The sequence below is a fragment of the Pogona vitticeps genome, chromosome 4, assembly GCF_051106095.1.
Source record: "Pogona vitticeps strain Pit_001003342236 chromosome 4, PviZW2.1, whole genome shotgun sequence".
Classification (NCBI taxonomy): domain Eukaryota; kingdom Metazoa; phylum Chordata; class Lepidosauria; order Squamata; family Agamidae; genus Pogona; species Pogona vitticeps.
This window is the reverse complement of record NC_135786.1, coordinates 233,156,488-233,178,943: the sequence shown is the minus strand read 5'-3', so window position 1 is coordinate 233,178,943 and position 22,456 is coordinate 233,156,488. Positions and strand designations below refer to the sequence as shown.

General features: G+C 44.3%; 1 protein-coding gene across 1 annotated transcript in view; it reads left to right on the top strand.

Annotated features, from left to right (window-relative positions):
• Positions 1 to 22,456, top strand: part of FAM135B (family with sequence similarity 135 member B) — a 175,758-nt gene that overhangs the window by 89,804 nt on the left and 63,498 nt on the right. Inside the window, exon 4 of the mRNA XM_072999371.2 lies at positions 21,227 to 21,366. Coding sequence (XP_072855472.2) covers positions 21,227 to 21,366 — 140 coding nt within the window. The remainder of the gene's footprint in view (positions 1 to 21,226; positions 21,367 to 22,456) is intronic.

Sequence of the window (22,456 nt, the reverse complement as noted above, 5' to 3'; positions counted from 1 at the left end):
TCCCAAGAATCGTCTGCAACTGGCATTCTCCTAAATGTTGGTCTGCTCTTTTCATCTCCTCTCATTGCCTGCCTTATCTTTGCTTTCCAGTTGTTTCAGAGAGCCTCTCGTCCCTTTTTGATGCCTTGTTATTCTTCTGAGTTCCCTTTTCTACTTTTTAATCAATACTCTTCATGTGCCTACTTTAGATTTCTCTCTTTCCTTAGCCATGGTTACATTTCCCCTTAGTGAAGTGGATCAGCCAGATGTCAGTAGGGATAGCCAAAAAAAGCTAAGCTACATTTGTAAGACATGCTTATTTATTTTCTTCTCTCTTCTCTTCTCTCTTCTCTTCTCATTTCTTTTGTTTTTTTAAATTTTCCTATATTAGCACAAGAATGTGCCAACAGCCTACATTGCCAAAATGTCCCAATTAGAGATGGGCACAAACCCACCAATTTGGCAGTTCATGATGCTATGTTTATCAGCTAAATGGGCATTCAGTACTTCCCAGTGCCCACTCAGAGGCCCAGCTTCCCTGCCCTGACTCTTCTTGGTGCTTCCTCTGAATGGGTCTCCACTTGAGGAGACGAGGCTGGGATGCGCTGAACAAATGTTAAGCTGATAAACAAACCAACACAAACTACCAGACAGATGCTTCGTGCCCATCTCTAGTCCCAATGACTGCTTCCAATCAATGCTTTTCAGGATCCCCATTCTCCATCTTTCTGTAGCTAGTATGGACAGGAATTGCTTGATGTTGCCTCTGATCACACCAACACAGTTTCCCAGGTCCAGACTCTCATTCAAACTAAGTGATTGAGCATCTAATTGGAAGCACCCCGTGTTAACATTAATTTCAGTGGGTGCTGGCAGAGGCTAAATTACCGAATAGTAGAATCATGGAAGGGGTCCACAAGGCCATCAAGTCCAATCCCTGCAGGAATCCCAGTCAAAGTAGATCTGACACATGTCTGTCTGACAGATTGAAAGTTCCTCCTGATAAAGCAAAGCACACACAGGAAAATTCTCATTGTCTGTGAGACAGGCTGTCTTGGGGCATGAAGGCGGTCTGTTGAGAAACCGGTAGAACCAAGACACCTTGTCAAAACATTGGTGTCAATTGTTCAGGACTTACTTGTGCTCTTTAGGCATTCTTGCTTCCAGCCTGAGAATGAGATAAGGAACGGTCTGCTTTCCCCCCCCCCTCTTCCCCCACCCCCTTGTCAGCGTGTCCATGATGTATGCAAAATATATGTGTGCAAAATTACTGTTTTTCTTGTTTATGAAGTAAAGTACACACGTGCACACACATGCACACACAGATCTTTTGCTTCTTTTTTAAAAGGCCTCCTCTCTTGTAGTTTTGTGCAATTAGCACAATTGACACGGTTTACGCAATCTGCACAAAAGAAGGCTTGCCAATCCAAAAGCCGGTGTAGGGCATAGGAGACAAAAGGAGAGGAAGTTAAGGGGTGCAGTTTCTCATTCTTCTATAGGAGAACGAGACAGGTTATTCAAAACTGGCATAGTAGGGAAGAAGGAAGATTAGCTTTCTCATACCCTTAGTTTCTACATACACAGAGCTTTCCTCTAGGCCACAGGAATATAACATTCATGTAAGTACCTCTAGATTGTGTCTTACTTGCAGATACAAACAGCAAATCACAAGAATCAGTCGTTTCCTCTGCTAATCTGGTAGATCGCGCAGATTGGTTGCAATTCCGCCATCATTCTAGCACCTTCAAAGTACCTGATCTTGTTTGATTTCAAGAGATTGGTAGGATCAGGCCTGCTTAACTGAGAGCATCAGTGAAAGACCAGTGGTTACTGGGTTGAGCTAAGAAAGGATGTGGCCTCAAACCCAAGATAGCTGTGGCCAATTGGAGTGGACAGTAGAACCCTAGGTAGACCAGTGGTCTGACTCAATATTAAGCAGCATCTTAATTCTTAGTGACTCACTTTGGAACTGCTACATGTGTTCTTTCTTAGATTTGTTATTGTTGTTTGCTGGTTTCAAAAAGAATCACAACATCATCAGCTTTCCATGCCATTTCCAAAGGACGAAAAAAGAAAGGAGCTTCAGAACTTTTCTTGAGCAAGAATTGAACATCATTGGCATATGTTCTTTCTTGGCTGCCCTGGAGTAGAGCAGCACAGTGGAGTGTTCGTTCAGCCATGCAAAAAGGCAGTAAAACCCCACGAAGAATGTGTAGCATGGGGTGCCATTTATGGGATGAGCGGCTGATTTGCATGGGCCTAATGGAATCTAATGAAGACTCTTAATTGCTTTACAAGGCTGACATCAAAGCAGAGACGGTTAAAGCCATTAAAGCTTTATGGGGATCCTTTTGAAAGTGTGCCATAATTGACTTCGGAAGCTGGAGGGAAAACAAGGATTAATAAAGCAGAAGTTAAAGCTGCCGGGCACAGGGGTGGTATGGCCGGCTTCCTTGATCTCAGGATCTGAGACTGCTGCTCATTCCTTATTTGTATAGGTTGTTTTTTTGGAGCTATGCCCATTATGAATGCTGTGCAAGTTATGGTGCAGTGAGGGCAGAATGGAAATTAACCTCTTAAATCTCGGCACACCATCTGAGGATGCAAAGCTGAAAATCTTAATGGGTCTCTGAGCTGGACTGGGCAAAATGTGCCAATGGAATGGCATTACATCCAGGACACCCAGGCAGCAGCTAGTGGCCGAGGTCCCCTTCTCTTTTAGTGTATTCTGATTGGCTTCAGAATGGTTTGATATGATGATTCAATTCTTTTAAAAAAACCTTCTGGTTTATGAATATGGGATATTGTGCTTCTGTAGCTACAATTCAATGGCCCAGCATTGGTGCACAATATTGTTCTTACATTGCCAGCAGGAAAAAGGATGCCAAAGGGCAGCCTGAATGTTGACAAAACCAATGGCAGGAGTCAAGATGGTCTACAGGATACCCTCTTCTGCTCACTACCACTCACAAAGTGACACCACAAAAGGGAAATATCTCAGAAGCTGACTCCTTTTTTTTAATTAGTTAACCACTTCTCAAATCAATTGGCGGGGCTGTTCTTTTAACAAGTGTGAATGGTAGTAAGCAGAAGAGGGTATCCTGCAGACCATCTTGACTGCTGCCATTGATGTTGTCAACATTCAGGCTACCCTTTGCTATGTAAAGCTTGGCATCCTTTTTCCTGCTGGCAACATGGGTATGATATTGTGCAGCAATATTGGACCATTTCCTGGGTTTTTTGAATTGTGGATACAGAAACACAAAATCCTACATTTATAAACCAAATATATATACAAAGAGAATTTCATGGCTTTTTTAAAACACAAATTTAAATATAAATATAAATTTGCTACTCAGCCATTCAATCAGAAAGTTCCCTCATATAGAATTGCTCAACGATAGAGGATTCCAGAAGATGAGCAGAAGATCTGTCTAAGAGAGTACTGTAGATTCTAGGTGTAACTGACAGGGGCTGGGCGGACCAAACACTGGGACCTGAGAGAATCAGAGGAGGACCTGGAAAGTCTTAAAAACCAGATGGGGTTGGGTGTCACCAGTACACTGGTGGTACCAGACCACAAAATTCTGGACAGCCTCTATCAGGTTTTTTATAAATATGTGAAATAGCATGGGGAATCATGAAGCCCTGAGACACTCCACAGACTAATGGTCAAGGGTATTGAACAGGAGTCCCCCACCACCCCTACCATTCACAAAGTGACAACGTGCAAGGGAAAATCCCAGAAATTTACTCCTTTTTTCATTATTTAACCATTTCTCACCCAAATACAAAGCAATTGTCAGGACTCTTTTTCAACAATTGTAAATGGTAGTGAGCAGAAGAGGGGATCCTGTAGACCATCTTGACGGCTGCCATGGGTGTTGTCAACATGCACACTGCCCTTTGCTAGGTGAAGCTTGGTATCCTTTCTCCTGCTGGCAATGCAGCAAGAAAAGCCCATGGCATTTGTTTAGTTTCATTTAATACCCAGTTTCCCTGAAAATAAGACCTAACCTGAAAATCAGTCCTAGTATGATTTTCAGGATGCTTGCAATATAAGCCCTACTCCGAAAATAAGCCCCAGTTAAGTGAAACCCCACCCTCCACCATTGTGCAGCAACCGGAAGAAGTTGGCATGACTTTATTTGAATAAATTGATTGTTTAACAACAAGGCCAATGGAGATGATGGCATTCCAGTTGAACTATTTAAAATCTTAAAAGACGATGCTGTTAAGGTGCTACATTCAATATGTCAGCAAGTTTGGAAAACTCAACAGTGGCCAGAGGATTGGAAAAGATCAGTCTACATCCCAATACCAAAGAAGGGCACTGCCAAAGAATGCTCCAACTACCGTACAATTGCACTCATTTCACACACTAGTAAGGTTATGCTCAAAATCCTACAAGGTAGGCTTCAGTAGTATGTGGACCGAGAACTCCCAGAAGGACAAGCTGGATTTTGAAGGGGCAGAGGAACTTGAGACCAAATTGCTAACATGCGCTGGATTATGGAGAAAGCCAGAGAGTTCCAGAAAAATATCCACTTCTGCTTCATTGACTATGCAAAAGCCTTTGACTGTGTGGACCACAGCAAATTATGGCAAGTTCTTAAAGAAATGGGAGTGCCTGACCACCTTATCTATCTCCTGAGAAATCTATACATGGGACAGGAAGCAACAGTAAGAACTGGATATGGAACAACTGTTTGGTTCAAAATTGGGGAAGGAGTACGACAAGGCTGTATATTGTCTCCCTGCTTATTTAACTTATATGCAGAATACATCATACAAAAAGCTGGACAGGACAAATCCCAACCCAGAATCAAGACTGCTGGAAGAAATATCAACAACCTCAGATATGCAGATGATAGTACTCTGATGGCAGAAAGTGAGGAGGAATTAAAGAACCTCATATTGAGGGTGAAAGAGGAGAGCGCAAATAATAATCTGAAGCTCAACACCAAAAAAAATGGTCCCATCACCTCCTGGCAAATAGAAGGGGAAGATATGGAGGTGGTGACAGATTTTATTTTCTTGGGCTCCACGATCACTGCAGATAGTGACAGCAGCCACAAAATTAAAAGATGCCTGCTTCTTGGGAGGAAAGCGATGACAAACCTAGACAACATCTTAAAAACTTAGAGACATCACCTTGCCGACAAAGGTCCAAATAGTCAAAGCTATGATTTTTCCAGTAGTGATGTATAGAAATGAGAGCTGGACCATAAAGAAGGCTGACCACTGAAGAAATTATGCTTTTGAATTGTGGTGCTGGAGAAGACTCTTGAGAGTCCCCTGGGCTGCAAGGAGAACAAATCTATCCATTCTGAAGGAAATCAACCCTGAGTGTTCACTGGAAGTACAGATCCTGAAGCTGAGGCTCCAATACTTTGGCCATCTCATGAGAAGAGAAACCACCCTGGAAAAGACGCGGATGTTGGGAAAGTGTGAGGGTAAGAGGCGAAGGGGACGACAGAGGATAAAATGGTTGGACAGTGTCATCGAAGCTACCAACATGAATTTGACTCAATTCCAGGAAGCAGTGGAAGACAGGAGGGCCTGGCGTGCTTTGGTCCACGGGTTCACAAAGAGTCGGACACGACTTAATGACTAAACAACAACAACAACAATATTGTTGTATATGAAAAAAAAATCCCCTGAAAATAAGTCCTAATGTTTGTGTTTTTGGAGCAAAAATTAATATAAGACCCTGTCTTACTTTTGGGGGAAAACGGTAGATGTTTAGATCTGAATGAACCCTTTCCAGCTCCTGTTTTAAATATTCGGTAAAACCCCTTCCCTTCCATTCCTTCCCTCCTTTATTCATTTATTTTTCTTTCTTTTTGCCAAGGATGTGCTTAATAAGCTTGTTAATGCAGCCCCAACATGTTTGTGCTGCTTATAGCTCGTTGAAGTCATGGAGAATCTGGGCTGTCAATTGTATCAAACTGCTGTCATTAGTTCCAATAACACTTGAGAAAGCAATTTCTGCCTTCATCAAGTGAAAGAGAATTACTGCCCTTTTGAAGTGCAAGCGAAATATTTTCATTTTCTTTTGAGTGCCATCTTATTTTTATTGGACAGTTTTATAAATTCACCTGAATCATCTGCAGGGCATGGCAGGTTATAGCTACAAACACTGACAGACGTCCCTGTATAGAGAAGCCATGAAAGTGGGTCAGCTTTATTTAGTGATCTGTAGTCCTTTCAATGCTGAGGACTCTCCCAAGATCCTTTTTCTTTCTGAGTCATACACTCCAATTTATGGTCCACCAAGAGAAGAATAGGGATCAGATGGTTATGTACAGATGCCAGTAAAAGCTACTGGGACAATAATAACAAGGGAAACATCTGGATGTGCATCTTACTGAAGCAAAGAGGAGCACACAGACTAGGAATGGCTGCATATCCTGATGTTTGAATATCTGCCCATTTTTGTTTTGTCCTATATTCATTTTTCAAAAAACAAACAAAAACAACTTGATGTCCTTTCCATCTCAAATATATGATTTGAAATTGGCCAAAATCCTATTGCCATACACATGTAGTGCAAATTTATGTCTTTGGAAGTTCCCAGGGAAATAAGTATGGGAGTTTTATATTCATATGACTTCTTCTCTCCTATTCCACCATGAACCCTCCAGAGAGAATTATAAGAATGAAAACCCCCAAAATCTAAGGGTTTCTTCTAGGATGGACTGGTCTAACTCCTTCTGTGTTTGGAGCCTTCACTCCCAAAAAGTCTGCTTAGGGGTGTCACAGGCTAATTATGGGAGTGGATGTCCTAAAAATATGGAAGTCTCATCCTTATTTATTATTATTTTATTTATATCCCCCCTATCTAGTCAATAGACCACTCTAGGCGGCTTACAACAAGGGATACCACAATAAAAACAACAAAATTACATAAAAGAAAACTTTCGACAATTGGGTTAAAACATTAGGAAAGAAAAGAGGAGGGGATCAGGAATTAACTAGGAGGGAAGGCCTGCCGAAACATCAATGTTTTTAATTGCTTTTTGAAAATACCCAGCGAGGGGGCCGCGCGAATATCAGGGGGAAGGTTGTTCCAGAGGCGAGGAGCCACCGCCGAGAAGGCCCGATTTCTTGTCTTAGGAATTATGGTGAGAAATTACACCATTCCATGGTGTTGTGCAACTGATTGCACAATCTAACTGCTGCTGGAGGTTGTACATCATGCCTGTGGACCTTTTTGTGGGATGTAGTTTCTGAAATATTGTCAGTTTCAAAGCAACTTTTGTAATTTTGAGTTGGACCAGTGTAGCTACGCAACAGGATTTTGGACATTTTCCTCCTCCTTGGCTAATCTCCTAGTCAGGAAACAAGAGCACAGACTTCTCTGCCTGGCCATTTTGTCTGATTCGGAGATCAGCCAAGAGGGCAGGGCAGAGAAGCCTGGGCTCTTTCCAGAACTGGAAGATCAGTTGAGGAAGTGAAGGAAGCTTGCATTCTGGGCCTGGTGAATTGCTGATTGAGCCAGAGGATGAACTGGAATGGACTGAGACAAACCAATTTGTGCCCATCTCTAATACAATGGCAACTTAATGAATTAATTACAATGCGCCTCATTGATTTGCACCACTGTGCTTATATTGGTGTAAACTACTAACAGGATTTTGACCAACAGGTCTGCTGGAGTGATGTTCTGGGAGTTGTAGTATAGATCTCAGGTTTACCTCTCTCTTCAGCCCAAAACATTAGGCTCCCAACTATACCTATTTATCAAGAAAAACAAGGAAGTTCCAGTAGTCTGGCTTACGGTTTTAAACAGACACCACTTAAAAAAAGAAAACATGGGTATGGAAAAGGAAAATAAATCTTTCATGTAAAGAGCAGTATCATTATATGCAACTCTTTATGCCAGTTTTCAGATTTGGTCAGTTTTGGTTTGTTTGGTGCTTTAAGAAAACAGTTTTTGGTCCTAGTTTGCAAGATGGTGTGCGAACTGTAGATTGGGTTTTCCCCTCCCTTACATTTGCCTACATCCAATTTTTGTAACCTTGAAAAATGTACTTCATTTTATTAAACATAACAGAGATAAGTGACTACATTTATATTACCGACTTTCACATGAGGAAATTAATAGGGGGTATATCTTATTTTTCCATCATCACTTAATGGAATAGCATACAGAAGCAGTTAGATATCGTTCTCTCCAAGAGGCTAACTGGAAATATCAAAAGGCAAGGTTGAGATGAAGGACTGATAATAGAGCTGTTGGACTTTCATCCAGATGTTGTCCTTTGGAAAGAAAAGGATGCAAATGTGCGGTCTCTAATCATAGAGACAGGACATTTCTTCACATCAGCCCCCAAAACGGTTGCTCAGAACAGTGTGGGAGAACATGTGATTTGCCAAGATCAATGAAGGCTACCATTGTCAACTAAGACAGTGGTTCTGAACCTTGGGTCCCCCCAGATGTTCTTGGGCTACATCTCCCAGAAATCCTAGCCAGCACAGCTAGTGGTGAAGGGAATTTTAGTCCAAGAACATCTTGGGACCCAAGGTTGAGAATCACTGAAAGAAGAGATTAATGAACCACATGGAGATTATGATTACAAAAGCCAACTTCATGGCCAGTTATACGCGGCTGGTTGTGCAGTAGTGTCGTTACAAATTCCGAAAAGTAGGGTCCCTCTACAAGACCAAAACACACACTCATACACACACTTTCCTTCCTAAGTGCACACACACACATTCACATACTTCAATAGCTGCAGCTGGGTGGTGGAGAGTCCATGGGGAGGGAAGGGAGAAGTTGCCATCCAACCTTCCCTGTGTCTTTCTTGAATGATTGTTAAATGCTGGGGCAGCAGTAACTTGAAACTCAACATCAAAAAAAAACTAAGATCATGGCCACTGGTCCCATCACCTCCTGGGAAATAGAAGGGGAAGATATGGAGGCAGTGTCAAATTTTATCTTCCTGGGCTCCATGATCACTGCAGATGGAGACAGCAGCCCTGAAATTAAAAGGCGCCTTCTTCTTGGGAGGAAAGCGATGACAAATCTTGACAGCATCTTGAAAAGCAGAGACATCACCTTGCCAACAAAAGTCCGAATAGTCAAAGCTATGGTTTTTCCTGTCGTGATGTATGGAAGTGAGAGCTGGACCATAAAGAAAGCAGACCGCCGAAGAATTGATGCCTTTGAATTGTGGTGCTGGAGGAGGCTCTTGAGAATCCCCTGGACTGCAAGGAGAACAAACCTATCAGTTCTAAAGGAAATCAACCCTGAATGCTCACTTGAAGGACAGATCCTGAAGCTGAGGCTCCAGGACTTTGGCCATCTCATGAGAAGAAAAGAGTCCTTGGAAAAAACCTTGATGTTAGGAAGGTGTGATGGCAAGAGGAGAAGGGGACGACCGAGGATGAGATGGCTGGACAGTGTCTGCGAAGCAACCAACATGAACCTGACACAACTCCGGGAGGCAGTAGAAGACAGGAGGGCCTGGCGTGCTCTGGTCCATGGGGTCACGAAGAGTCGGACACGACTAAACGACTAAACACAAACACAGCAGTAACTGCCGTGGGTTTCCTACTCTGCCCCTCATACTTCTATTTGTCCTCCATCTCCTCCTTCTGGGCTCAGCAATAGGATGCTGCAACTCTCTCTCTCTCTCTCTCACACACACACACACATGCACAAGATGACTCAAGCCATCTAAATCAAGGGAGAAAGCAGTCGGGCAATGCAAGAGGGCAAGCTGACTCCTTTTGCCTTGCAAAGGAAATGTATCCCTCTGAGAAGCAAAGGGAAGGTGGCTCTGACAGAAGGACCATCCTGAAAAGACACCAAACAATGGCTCCTTTAGAGGAGGGGATGGAGCGAGTGATCTGACGTAGCCCATAGGGAGCAACGTCGGAGGGCCTTGGCCCCAGGAAACATGCCAGCGCTTCAACTGAGGTGGCACAACTACTTCACCACTGGTGGGCTAAATTCTGCTAGGTTGCATTTGGAAGCCATGCTTTCTCGGTGTTCACAACAGCTTTAGGGACTATCAGATGTTAAACGGGAGCAAACGCCATCCCTGGGGGCATAGAAACTGTATGTTGAGAGGAAAGAACTGTTTGCTTTAATTCCTTCCTGAATCAGTCTCACAGAAGTTTTATGTGTCTCTTAAATGGTGAACCACTGTCATTTAGGACAAGAATATTTTGCCCACCCACTTTGTTTGTTTGTTTCAGATGAAACCCATAATTAGAGACAGACATGATCCCTTCATCTCTCACTTATCTTATTTCATCGTTTAGTCGTGCCCGACTTTTTGTCACCCCATGGACCAGAGCATTCCAGGCCCTCCTGTCTTCCATGTTGGTTGCTTCGATGACATTGTCCAACCATCTCATCCTCTGTCATCCCCTTTTCCTCTTGCCTTCACACTTTCCCAACATCAGGGTCTTTTCCAGGGAGTCTTCTCTTTTCACGAGTTGGCCAAAGGACTGGAGCCTCAGCTTCAGGATCTGTCCTTCCAGTGAGCACACAGGGTTGATTTCTTTGGATAGGTTTGTTCTCCTTGCAGTCCAGGGGACTCTCAAGAGTCTCCTCCAACATGACAATTCAAAGGCATCAATTCTTCAGCCAGCTTTCTTTATGGTCCAGCTCTCACTTCCATACATCGCTACTGGAAAAACCATAGCTTTGACTATTCGGACTTTTGTTGGCAAGATCTGATTTAGGCAACCAGAAAAAGTTGCTACTCTTGCACAATAGAATTTGATAGGCAGTTACCTAAATCAATGTGATGAGAGCTTACGTTCTTATTCCCTGGGGAACCATCGCTCAGTTCCTCTCTCGATCATCCCAGAGTGCAGGACACGCAACAATGGGCTCAAGTTACAGGAAACCTGATTTTGGTTGAATCAGGAAAAACTTCCTAACTGTTAAAGCAGTACGACAGTGGAATCAATTACCTCAACAGGTGGGGAGTGTTCCAACACTGGAGGCATTCAAGAGAAATTTAGAAAGCTACCTGGCAGATATACATTGATATTTTCCTGCATTGAGCATGGGATTGGACTCAACGGCCTTATACACCCCTTCCAACTTCATGATTTTGTGATAATCAAAACAGAAGGTGATTGAAGGTCCATTTTTGTTGGGACTGTTGTAGTTGGCTTTCCCCTGTCCATGCCACCCTAGCATATGCATGACCGTTAATATTTCAAGATCTACCATCTTGTATAGTCTCTGGAAGACATTCGATCTCAGATCTCTCTCTCCACACTTGTTAACTTTTGCTTCTCTTGCTGTGCATAAACCTCTTCTAGATATATCCAGGAATGAAGAACTTATCCCTGTATTTTCTGGAAGATTAAAATGGTTGAGGCATGCTGGAAACACCTAAAAAAATTTGACTTGGTCACCAGACGTGTCCTGCAACCCCACCCATAGGACTAAAATAATTAGTTCCTAAGGGTTAAGTTTGCAAATACCAATCTGTATTAAGGATCAAACTTTGAACCTAAGAATTTAAGAAGAGCCCTGCTGGATCAGGCCAAGGGCCCATCTAGTCCAGCTTCTTGTATCTCACAGTGGCCCCACCAGATGCCTCTGGGAGCACACGAGACAACTAGATACCTGTCTCCTGATACCCCTCCCCTGCATCTGGCATTTTGGGAGGCTCATTCACCCCATATGGATTGAACTGCAGCATTTCCAATCCTGCCTAAGCCCTTTTGCATTAAGTCCCTAATGGCAGCCTCTGTGACATTCCGTAGGCCATATTAGAAATAATAATCAATAATCTACCACTCTCAGATGGACAGAGTGCAGTCAGAACTCTATTTAGGATGCTGGCTCTGTCTGTCAATTTGAGTGGCATTTTATTCCTGCTGTTTCAGGCAGAAGGTTTTTAATTAAGGGAAAAGCTGTGCTGTCTTCATCCTTACCCATATTGGCATTGTCTTAATGCTGCGTTTAGTCACTGGAGGTGGGGGAAAAATAGAAACTCAGGAAGTCCCCCGTGCTTTGGAATGATCATCTCTGCTGTATAAAGAAAGAGCAAGTGACAGAAATGTCGGGAACATGTGGTGTTTTCTTCCTTTGTTGCATTTTTCCATCCTTAAAAGTATGGCGCGGCAGGTCCCAAATGTAAGTTAACCTTTCAAATTTACAATTCATGTAAGGATTTGAAGAGAACACAATGTTAATGCCGCTCAAAACAGGTGCTGCAAAGGAGGCCGGGGTAAACAGAAAAACCTTTCTTCGCTGCTCTGATTTCTTGAAATATGAAATATTTTAAATGTGATGGTTTTATGGATGAGAGTGCTACCTTTTCTGCTAGCAGACTGGGATACAGTCCTTGGAAAGCACAGCCCTCTGCCAACCTCAGGAGGAACTAGTTTCAAATAAGCTATTTGTCATTGCAGATGAGTCATGAATTAGTTATTGCATAAGGTAGCAAATAATCAGTGAGAAATAACGTGTTACTTATAATTAATTCCTTTTTTGCAAGAACTGAAGAATAACTACGTTACAGCACATTTGTACTTTTCTGCAGTCCTTTTACAGTATAACTCCAACTACTTTAGTTACTTTTATAGTTATGGGAATGTGACATTGTGCAAGGGTAGAGATAGTGCATGTCATAATGAAAGCATTGACTTATGTTGCTACCTTATGCTCTATTGGTGGCACTGAAGTGATAATAAGGTGTCTTTTCTATTGCAAACCAGTGTCTTAAAATATTCTTATTTGTTTAAAAAGTAACTAAAAGGAATGTTTTGCTAGTTTTGAAATTAGCAGTTACAAATGTAACTATTTTCAGTTAATAATTGTAACTAATTACTTTTTAAATTTTTACTTTCCAATCCTTCCTCCCTGCTTGGGGAAGGGCTAGAAGATCAAATGACAGAGTCAAGAGGTGGAGCTCAGCAACTTTCACTTAATATGGGGAAGGAGGCAGCTCGGGATGAAACTACAGCAGGACCGCAGTAAACACAGGAAATTGGTTTCAACCCCGCCCCCACAATGCCCATGAATGCCAAAAAGCCATGGAAGTAGCTAATGTTATACATAGTATGGTCTCTAGCTCCTTCTAGTGGCCAGTTCTGTTAAATACATTTTAAATAGGTATAAATATGTATCCCTGGGGTTTTTTTATTTCATATTTTCAGACAGTGGATAACTGAATCTGTGGTTTTTCATCCCAGGGATAGGGGGTTCTGCTATATTTCTGCACATCCAAAGATGAAGCCAAGCAGAAAAGTGTATTTGTCCTTAACATTTATAGTTCCTTAAAATGTCAGTTCCTAAATTCCCATATAATTCCTTAATATCCTTAATTAATTAATTAATTCCTTAATTAATTAATTAATTAATTAATTAATTAAGGAATTAAGGAATTAATTCCTTAATTAATTCCTTAATTAATTAAGGAATTAATTCCTTAATTAATTAAGGAATTAATTCCTTAATTAATTCCTTAATTAATTAATTAATTAATTAATTAGTTTGTTTGTTTTTTGTTTTGTTTGTTTTGTTTGTTTTGTTTGTTTTGTTTGTTTTGTTTATTTATTTATTTATTTATTTATTTATTTATTTATTTATTTATTTATTTATTTATTTATTTATTTATTTATTTATTTATTGATTTGATTTGATTTATACCATGCCTATCTGGACTACTCATCCACTCTAGGCGGCTTACAATATAGAATAAAACAATAAACTCAAGAATGTGCATAGGCGTTCAATAACAATTGTGATAAAGTAGAAGAAAAAAATAAAGGAAAATAGAAAGAAATCAGGTATTGACTGGAGGGAAGGCCTGGATGTATAATCATGTTTTTAATTGGGTTTTAAAGATTCCCAGCGTAGGTGCTATGCGAATCTCCGGAGGGAGGTTGTTCCATAGGCGAGGAGCCACTGCTGAGAAGACCCGGTTTCGTGTCTTCTCCTTCCGGGCCTCTCTCGGCATCAGGCTCCTCAGCCTCACCTCCTGACTCGCACGGGTGATCCGGGTAGACCTTGGTGGGAGCAGGCGTTCCGCCAAATATCGAGGTCCTAAACCATTTAGGGCCTTATAAGTAAGCATTAAGACTTTGAAGTCGACATGGAAACGAATGGGCAGCCAATGCAGTGCGGCCAGAGTTGGACAAATGTGTTGGTATTTTTTCACTCCAGTAAGGAGTCTGGCCACCGCATTCTGCACCACCTGAAGTTTCCACATCAGCCTCAAAGGCAACCCCACGTAGAGCGCGTTACAGTGGTCTAATCTTGAGATTACGAGCACATGCACCAAGGTAGTGAGCACCCCCGTGTCTAGATAGGGCCGCAGCCGGGCAATCCGCCATAGGTGGAAAAAGGCGGTGCGGACAATCGACGCCACCTGCGTTTCCATGGTGAGCGTCGGGTCCAAATATGTGCCCAAGCTGCGGACCCCACTCTTCGTGGCCAGGGTCACCCCCCCCAAACGTGAGAGAGTCACCCAAGCCGCCAGCCACGGGGCCTCCCACCCTCAGGACGTCCATCTTGTCCGGGTTCAGCCTCAGCCCATTTTCCTGCATCCACTGCAGTATGGCCCCCAGGCAGCGCTGAAGGAACAGAACGGCATCACCTGCAGTTGGTGAAAATCCCATAAAAAGTTCCTAAATTCTCATATAGTTCCTTAAAATGTCTCAAGGAGGATGATCTGCTTGAGCCGCATTTAAAGGAAGAACAGAAAGATACAGGAGAGACTAGCAAAGATCATTTTTTTTTAAATTATTACTTTTTGCTGCTCTTTTTATCCCATATCTTGCTAAAGCTGGCATGAAAATCAGCCTGGCCCTGAAAATGTTTGCTTCCAAGATGTTTTACCTAGAGATAGGATAAGTACTTTTCTCAGCAGTTTTCTAAATCTCACCGTCAGTGAAATACGCTCTCATTTAATTTCCATTCCATTTTAGACGAACGGCTAGCAAACTTCTGTGTCTAACAAAATTGGAAGCGACATTCTGATCCACACCACCTTGTGACTTGCGCCCGCAACTCACATTTTGAAGCTCATTTTTAACAAAGGAGCCTGGCACGCGCACACATATAGCTGTGATATTTTTGAGTGTTTATCTTTTTTTTCTGCACCGTCCACCTACAACGCTATAGTGTCCAGCCTGCTGAAGACTGGTAGAAGGTCAAAAACTAGTTTACATTTGGGATCTTTTAGTGGTCTGTCAAAACATAATTTATTTATTTATTTATTTATTTTTATTTATTTATTTGATTTGTATCCCGCTCATCTGGTAACTCGGTACCACTCTGAGCGGCTAACATAAAAATATACAGTTATAATAACATAAATCCAAAATATCAAAATATCAATTAACAAAACATAATAAGTCATAAATAATAAATAGAGAAAGAAGAAAAAGTAATGTAAATTAAATTAGGTGCTGGCAGGAGGGAAGGCCTTGACATAAAGCCATGTTTTTAATTGAGTTTTGAATGTACCCAGCGAAGGGGCCGCGCGAATCTCAGGAGGGAGATTGTTCCAAAGGCGAGGGGCCACCGCCGAGAAGGCCCGGTTTCTTGTCCTCTCTCTCCGGGCCTCCCTCGGCGTCAGGCCCCTCAGTCTCACCTCCTGGCTCGCGCGGGTGGTTCGGGTAGAACTTGGTGGGTGAAGGCGTTCCGCCAAGTATCGAGGTCCCAAACCGTTTAGGGCCTTATAAGTAAGCATTAAGACTTTGAAGTCGATACGGAAACAAATGGGCAGCCAGTGCAGTCTAGCCAGGGTGGGGGAGATGTGATGATATTTCCTCCCTCCGGTGAGGAGTCTGGCTGCTGCATTCTGCACCATCTGAAGTTTCCGTATCAGCCTCAAAGGTAGCCCCACGTAGAGCGCGTTGCAGTGATCTAATCTTGAGATTACGAGCGCATGTACTAAGGTAGTGAGGGCCCCCGTGTCGAGATAGGGCCGCAGCCGGGCAATCCGCCAGAGATGGAAATAGGCGGAGCGGACGACCGACGTCACCTGTGTTTCCATGGTGAGCGTCGGGTCCAAGTGTATGCCCAAGCTGCGGACCCCGCTCACTGGGGCCAAGGTCGCCCCCCCAAAAGAGAGAGGGCCAACCAGGCCACCAACTACGGGGGGCCCCACCCTCAGGACTTCCGTCTTGTCCGGGTTCAGCCGGAGGCCATTTTCCTGCATCCATTCCAGTATGGTCTCCAGGCAGCGCTGGAGGGTCAGGACGGCATCACCTGCAGTTGGCAAGAAGGAGATGTAGAGCTGAGTGTCGTCAGCGTACTGGTGACACATCGCTCCACACCTCCTGATGACGCCCGCTAGCGGCCTCATATAGATATTAAATAGCATTGGGGAGATAATCGACCCCTGTGGAACCCCACAATTGGAGCTCCACGGGGCCGAGACATTCTCCCCAAGCTGAACTCTCTGGGGGCGGTCCTCCAAGAAGGAGCGGAGCCAGGCTAACGCCAGGCCACTGATTCCCAACTCGGAGAGCCTCCCCAGGAGGATACCGTGGTCGACGGTATCAAAGGCCGCCGAAATATCGAGGAGGACCAACAGAGACATTTTGCCCCTGTCGGCCTCCCTCAGCAGGTCATCATACAGGGCGACCAATGCCGTCTCTGTCCCGTGGCGCGGCCTGAAGCCCGACTGGAATGGATCCAGTGCATCTGTTTCATCCAAGAGTGCCTGAAGCTGGTCTGCCACCACCCTCTCCACCACTTTGCTCATGAAAGAAATATTGGCGACGGGCCTGTAATTGCCAATTTCGTCCGCCGCCAAACTAGGTTTCTTTCGTATGGGCCTAATGAGTGTCTCCTTGAGGGCAGATGGGAATCTGCCCTCAAGGAAAGACCCATTTATTATAGCTGTGGCCCATTCAGTTGTTTTCGGCCTGGCTGCTTTGATTAGCCAGGCCGGGCAAGGGTCCAAGGAGGAGGTGGTGGCCCGACAGCGGTCAAGCACTCTGGTCACAGAATCAGGCGTAACTGGCTGAAAAGAATCAAAAATAACCGGGCAAGACAGAGCGCTGGACATCTCAGCTCGATTCACTGTATTCAAAAAAGGAGAGAGCTCCCGGCGGATGGCCTCCACTTTAGATTTAAAAAATGCCGCAAATTGGTCCGGTGAAAAACTAGGGGGAGGCCGATCTCCCGGGCCAACTCCGGATAGGTCGCGCACTATACGGAAAAGTTCCGCCTGCTGGTTGGATGCTTCGCTTATCCGGTTAGCGAAGAATGATCTACTGGCAGCCTTCACCTTATTCAGGTAAAGGTTAGTTGCGACCTTAACGGCTATCCAGTTATTGTCCGTCGGATTCTTCCTCCATCTACGCTCTAGCCTTCTCCTTATTCGCTTCATCACCCGGAGCTCCTGGGAAAACCAGGGCGCCGGACGAGTTCTGCGTCGGAGAGGGCGTTTGGGCGCGATCGTGTCCACTGCCCGGGTGGCAGCGGTAGACCAGCTATCCACCAGGACGTCGACAGGAGCGCTAGCCAGGTCAGCGGTAATCCCTCTCATGGCATCTTGGAAACCAATCGGATCCAGTAGTCTTCGAGGGCGGGCCATAACAATAGGCCCCTGCTCCCTGCGTGGGGGGAGAGCCACTGTGAGGTTACATTTAATCAGGTGGTGATCTGACCATGACAAGGGGACTGACACCAGGTCCGCCACCATCAGACCACTCTCACCCCAATTGGAGGAAAAGACCAGGTCCAGTGTGTGACCACCCACGTGGGTGGGGCCGTTGACATGTTGGGACATGTTCAAGGAAGCCATGGTTTCCAAGAACTCAGAAGCTGGCCCAGTAACCTCTGCCTCCGCATGCACGTTGAAATCACCCAAGACCAAAAGCCTCGGGGATCCCAACAATGCCGCGGAGACAAAGTCAGCCAGCTCCGGAAGGGAAGTGGCTGGGCCGCAGGGAGCCCGGTAGCCCAGCAAAATCCCAATTCCATCCCTGGCCCCAATCAACACGTGAAGGGCCTCTAGACCCGGCCTTACCGCCGAGGAGCGCCTGGTAACCTCCAAGGTGGATTTATATACAATGGCTACTCCCCCCCCACCCTTCCAGTCTACCCTGGTGCTGGACATCATAACCGGGCGGGCAGATGAGAGCCAGAGGAGGTCCACCCTCCCCATTAAGCCACGTCTCGGTTATGCATGCCAGGTCTGCATCCTCCTCCAGAATAAGATCTTGAATTAGCTGGGGCTTGTTGGATACAGACCTGGCATTCAACAGCAGCAGGGTTAGAGTGGAAGGCTGGCTGAACTGGTTACCTCGATTCTGGGGGTTGGTCACAGCCTCAGAACAGTGAACAGCCTTCAGACATCTGTTCCGCGTTCTACTAACACGAGTGGGGGCTGCGCCAACACCATATCGCCCTCTACCCATAACCACTGGAATGTTGAGAGGCCCCTCGCTGGTCAGGCAAGCCTCCCACTCCATACCAGACAGAGTAAAAAAAGAAAAAAGAAAAAAAAAGAAAAAAAAAAGGAGAGGGAGAAAAAAAATCACTAGCTAATAACACAAACGTTCTAATACAGATTTATAAACAAATACAAAGTAAATTAATTTAAATTAAATATAAATAACGGTGTATAAACATAATAAAATAAAAAAGGTGTTACCCCCCACCCCCCAACTGGGTCTAGTCCATCCTTTACTGGCTCGCAGCCTTACCCTTTGAGCTTTACTGATCTTAATGATGTTGTTGATGGTGTTGATGGTAGTAGATTTTTCCAAGGCTGTTTGGGGTAATGTTAAGTCCAGAGAAAGTGCCGAAGTGAAGATGTTACTCACTGAGTTGTTCAGTTTTAGAGCAACAGGCAGCATCAGGATCAGCAAAAGCCAAATGCAATGATGAATAGTCACTGTTTTCCCCTTTTCCCTTCCTTGAGAGAATAGCAAGATGTTTCTGCAGGTAGTCCAGGGAAGGCAGGGAAAGCAGTCTGGGGTTAGAAGCGAAGCAGGAGCTGCCCACAGGGAGCCCGACATGGCGGCCGTCCAGCAAGCTGGGATCAGTCGGTGAGGGTCCTCCTTCCACCGCCCTGCCCCAGGAACCTCGCCTTCTTGCTCCAGCAGCAGGGACCCCAGATCTCAAAACAACGCGAGCCCCCACCGCTCACCCCTGAAGATCTCCAATCAAGGTTCCAGGCTCCAGACTCCGATCTCGAGAGAGTTCGGGGGGGGGTAAGCGTTCAGCCACCAGCCACCAGCGATCGCTTTTCAAACCTCAGGAAGGCTCCCGTCGCAAGCCTGGCCGGCAATCCGCTCTCTGGCAGGCGACCCCCAGGCGATCCCAAAACGATCCCAGAGTGATTCAGGAGCGCCTCAAACGCCAAGCACCACAAACAGCAATGGCCACCTTCTTCGGGCCGCAAGGCACCCGAGCGTCCGAGCTCCGCTGAAGCCGGGAAGCCCAAATCGGGACTCAGCCACGGCTCCGCGGTATGCTCCAGCTCCAGCCCGCGGTCTCGCTTTCAGTCCGGCAGCGAGCGCTCGCAAAAAGTGAGGAGAGGGCCCAGCAAGTCGGGGGGAGGGGAGGGGAGGGAAAGGAAAAAAAAAAGATGTGAAAACGAAGAAAGAGGGGGGAAAAAAGGTGATAAAAATCGCAAGAGGCAAGCCGGCGCGGCGGAGGAGAACGCTAGCCGCCCGCTACCGGCGCCATCTTGGGTATGAGTTTGAATAAACCCTAACCATAATTGACTTTTTCTATGACTATTGATATATTTGATATATATTTGAAAAAGAAAAATACAAATACTACACACTATACTGGTCTTCCATGTCAAAACCAATCTATTCTGTATAGGGGGAAAGTCCCTCATTGGGAACACCTGCTGTCTGTTTAATTTGATGTATGAATCATCTGGTCTGGTTTTTTTTTTTAAATGAAGGTAGGAAATGCTGCTGTCCAGATTAAAGGCACACTTTTGATCAATCCAAAGGACTTTAATTAATTAATCCGATTAATCATTTAAATATGGCGGCCCTAAAATATGCATGGCAATTAACATCCCCTGCCAGAAGCTAGTGTCTTGCAATATCTCTCCAAAACATTAGATTTCTGAATTCTGTCGACATGCAGACCGATGAATTAATTCAGCAATTAATTAGCTTGAAACAAGCATCACTTTGATCTCGCAGATGATTTCTTTTTGGAAATTTCAGTTGAGCTAGCCTGTAAGAGAAAGCATCTCATACAACAAAAGTCCTTCTACCTAGCCATCTCAGGTCTAAGGCACTTACATTAATTAAGAGCAAGGGTATTTTAGGGTGAAAATGTATTGAAGGTGAGTGGCAAACCCCAAATACCTTCTTTTTAATATGCCTGAAAGCTCTTCCTTCCCTACTTTCTGCCATGCCTTGTTGGACAGCCACTTTGCTTTCTTGCATTTCCTTTTCTTTGGGATGTTTTTTCTTGCTGTCTCCTGTACAGTGTTAAGAGCCTCTATCCAAAGTTCTTCAGGGACTCTGTCCACCAAATTGAGCTCCTTAAATCTGTTCTTCACTTCCACTGTGTATTCATAAGGGATTTGGTTTAGATTATACCTGACTAGCCCAGTGGTTTTTCCTACTCTCTTCAGTTGAAGCTTGAATTTTGCTATGAGAAGCTGATGATCGGAGCCACAATCGGCTCCAGGTCTTGTTTTTTGCTGACTGTATCGAGTTTCTCCATCATTGGCTGCAGAAAACATAATCAATCTAATTTCGGTACTGCCCATCTGGTGATGTCTATGTGTAGAGTCACCTCTTGTGTTGTTAGAATAGAGTGTTTGTGATTACCAACTTGTTCTCTTGACAAAACTCTACTAGCCTTTGCCCTGCTTCGTTTTGAACTCCAAGGCTGAACTTCCCTGTTGTTCCTTTTATCTCTTGACTCCCTACTTCAGCATTCCAGTCCCCTATAATGAGAAAAACATCTTCCTTTGGTGTCAGTTCTAGAAGGTGTTGTAAGTCTTCATAAAATTGGTCAGTTTCTGTCTCCTCAGCATTGGTGGTTGGTGCATAATCTTTGATTACTGTGATGTTGAAAGGTCTGCCTTGGATTCGTATTGAAATCATTCTATCATTTTTAATATTGTATCCCAGTACAGCTTTTCCCACTCTTTTGTTGACTATGAGGGCTACTCCATTTCTTCTACGGGATTCTTGTCCACAATAGTAGATCTGATAATCATCTGAATTGAATTCGCCCATTCCTGTCCATTTTAGTACACTAACGCCCAGGATGTCAATGACTGACAGTTATATGGTATTTAATTTTGTTTTGTAGGTGATTCAGTCCTTTGCTCAGCCTCTGTCCATGAGAACAGCGTCTACAGCAGAGTGTTTCAGATCTTGTACAGGAATGAAGAGATTCTCATGAATGAGTCTATGAACTTCAGGGTCCACCTCCTTCTGGATGGTGAAAGGGTGAGTGGTTCTTTTCTCAGCAGCCAACATCCATAGTAGTGTTAGATCAAGAGAAATAACTGTACCACTCTGTTCTGCTTTGATGAAACCTCGCCTTGAATACTATGTCCACTTCTGGCCACCACAGTTCAAGAAGGACATCAACAAGCTGGGACATATTCAGAGGAGGGAGACCAACACGGTGAAAAGTTTAGACATCCAAGTCCTATGAAGAACAGTTGAAAGAAATGGCTGTGTTTAGATTATAAAATAGAGAGGTGATATGATATTGGTTGTTGTGGGTGTTTGGGGCTCTTTGGCCATGTTCTGAAGGTTGTTCTTCCTAACGTTTTGCTAGATCAGTGTGTTTTACACCTACAACAAAAACAAACTGATCACCATAATCACCCATCTCCTGAAAAGGACAAAAGCTGATCCAACAGCCATAAATACTCAACTCCCAAACAAACTGCACCAGAGCACAGAGTGCTACGTCTGTCCTCTGAAGATGCTGGCCACAGAGACTGGCGAAATGTTAGGAAGAACAACCTTCAAAACACAGCCAAAGAGCCTGAAAAACCCACAACAACCATTCCATCCAGGCCGTGAAAGCCTTCGCGAATACATTGATATGATAATCATTGTTAAATATATGAAGGCCTATCACATGGATGATTGAGGAAGCTTGTTTTCTGCTGCTGTGGATGATAGGACCCAAAGAAATGGAGATTTGAGTCAAGCCATAGGAAGAACTTCCCATCATTAAATGAGTTGGATAATGGAATGAAGTACATCAGAATGTGGTATACTCTTCCTCTTTGGAGGTTTTAGAATATAATTGGGCAGCTACCTGTCAGGGATGCTTTAGCTGGCAATTTTCTGCTTTTTCAGGTATTTAGACTCACGGTCCCTTAGGGTCTTTTTCAGCTCTGCAGTTCTATGATCCTTTCTGTCCCCTGCATCTGCAGGATGACACAAGTCTCAGATTGCAGTGTAATGGTCATAACTTCCGTTCATTAAAATGAGGAAGTGCAGCAGGCCATGCCGTACTAAGAACAGGAAGGATGGGTAGCCAAGGGCAGTCTGAGATGTCTTGCTGAGTCAAGTGAAG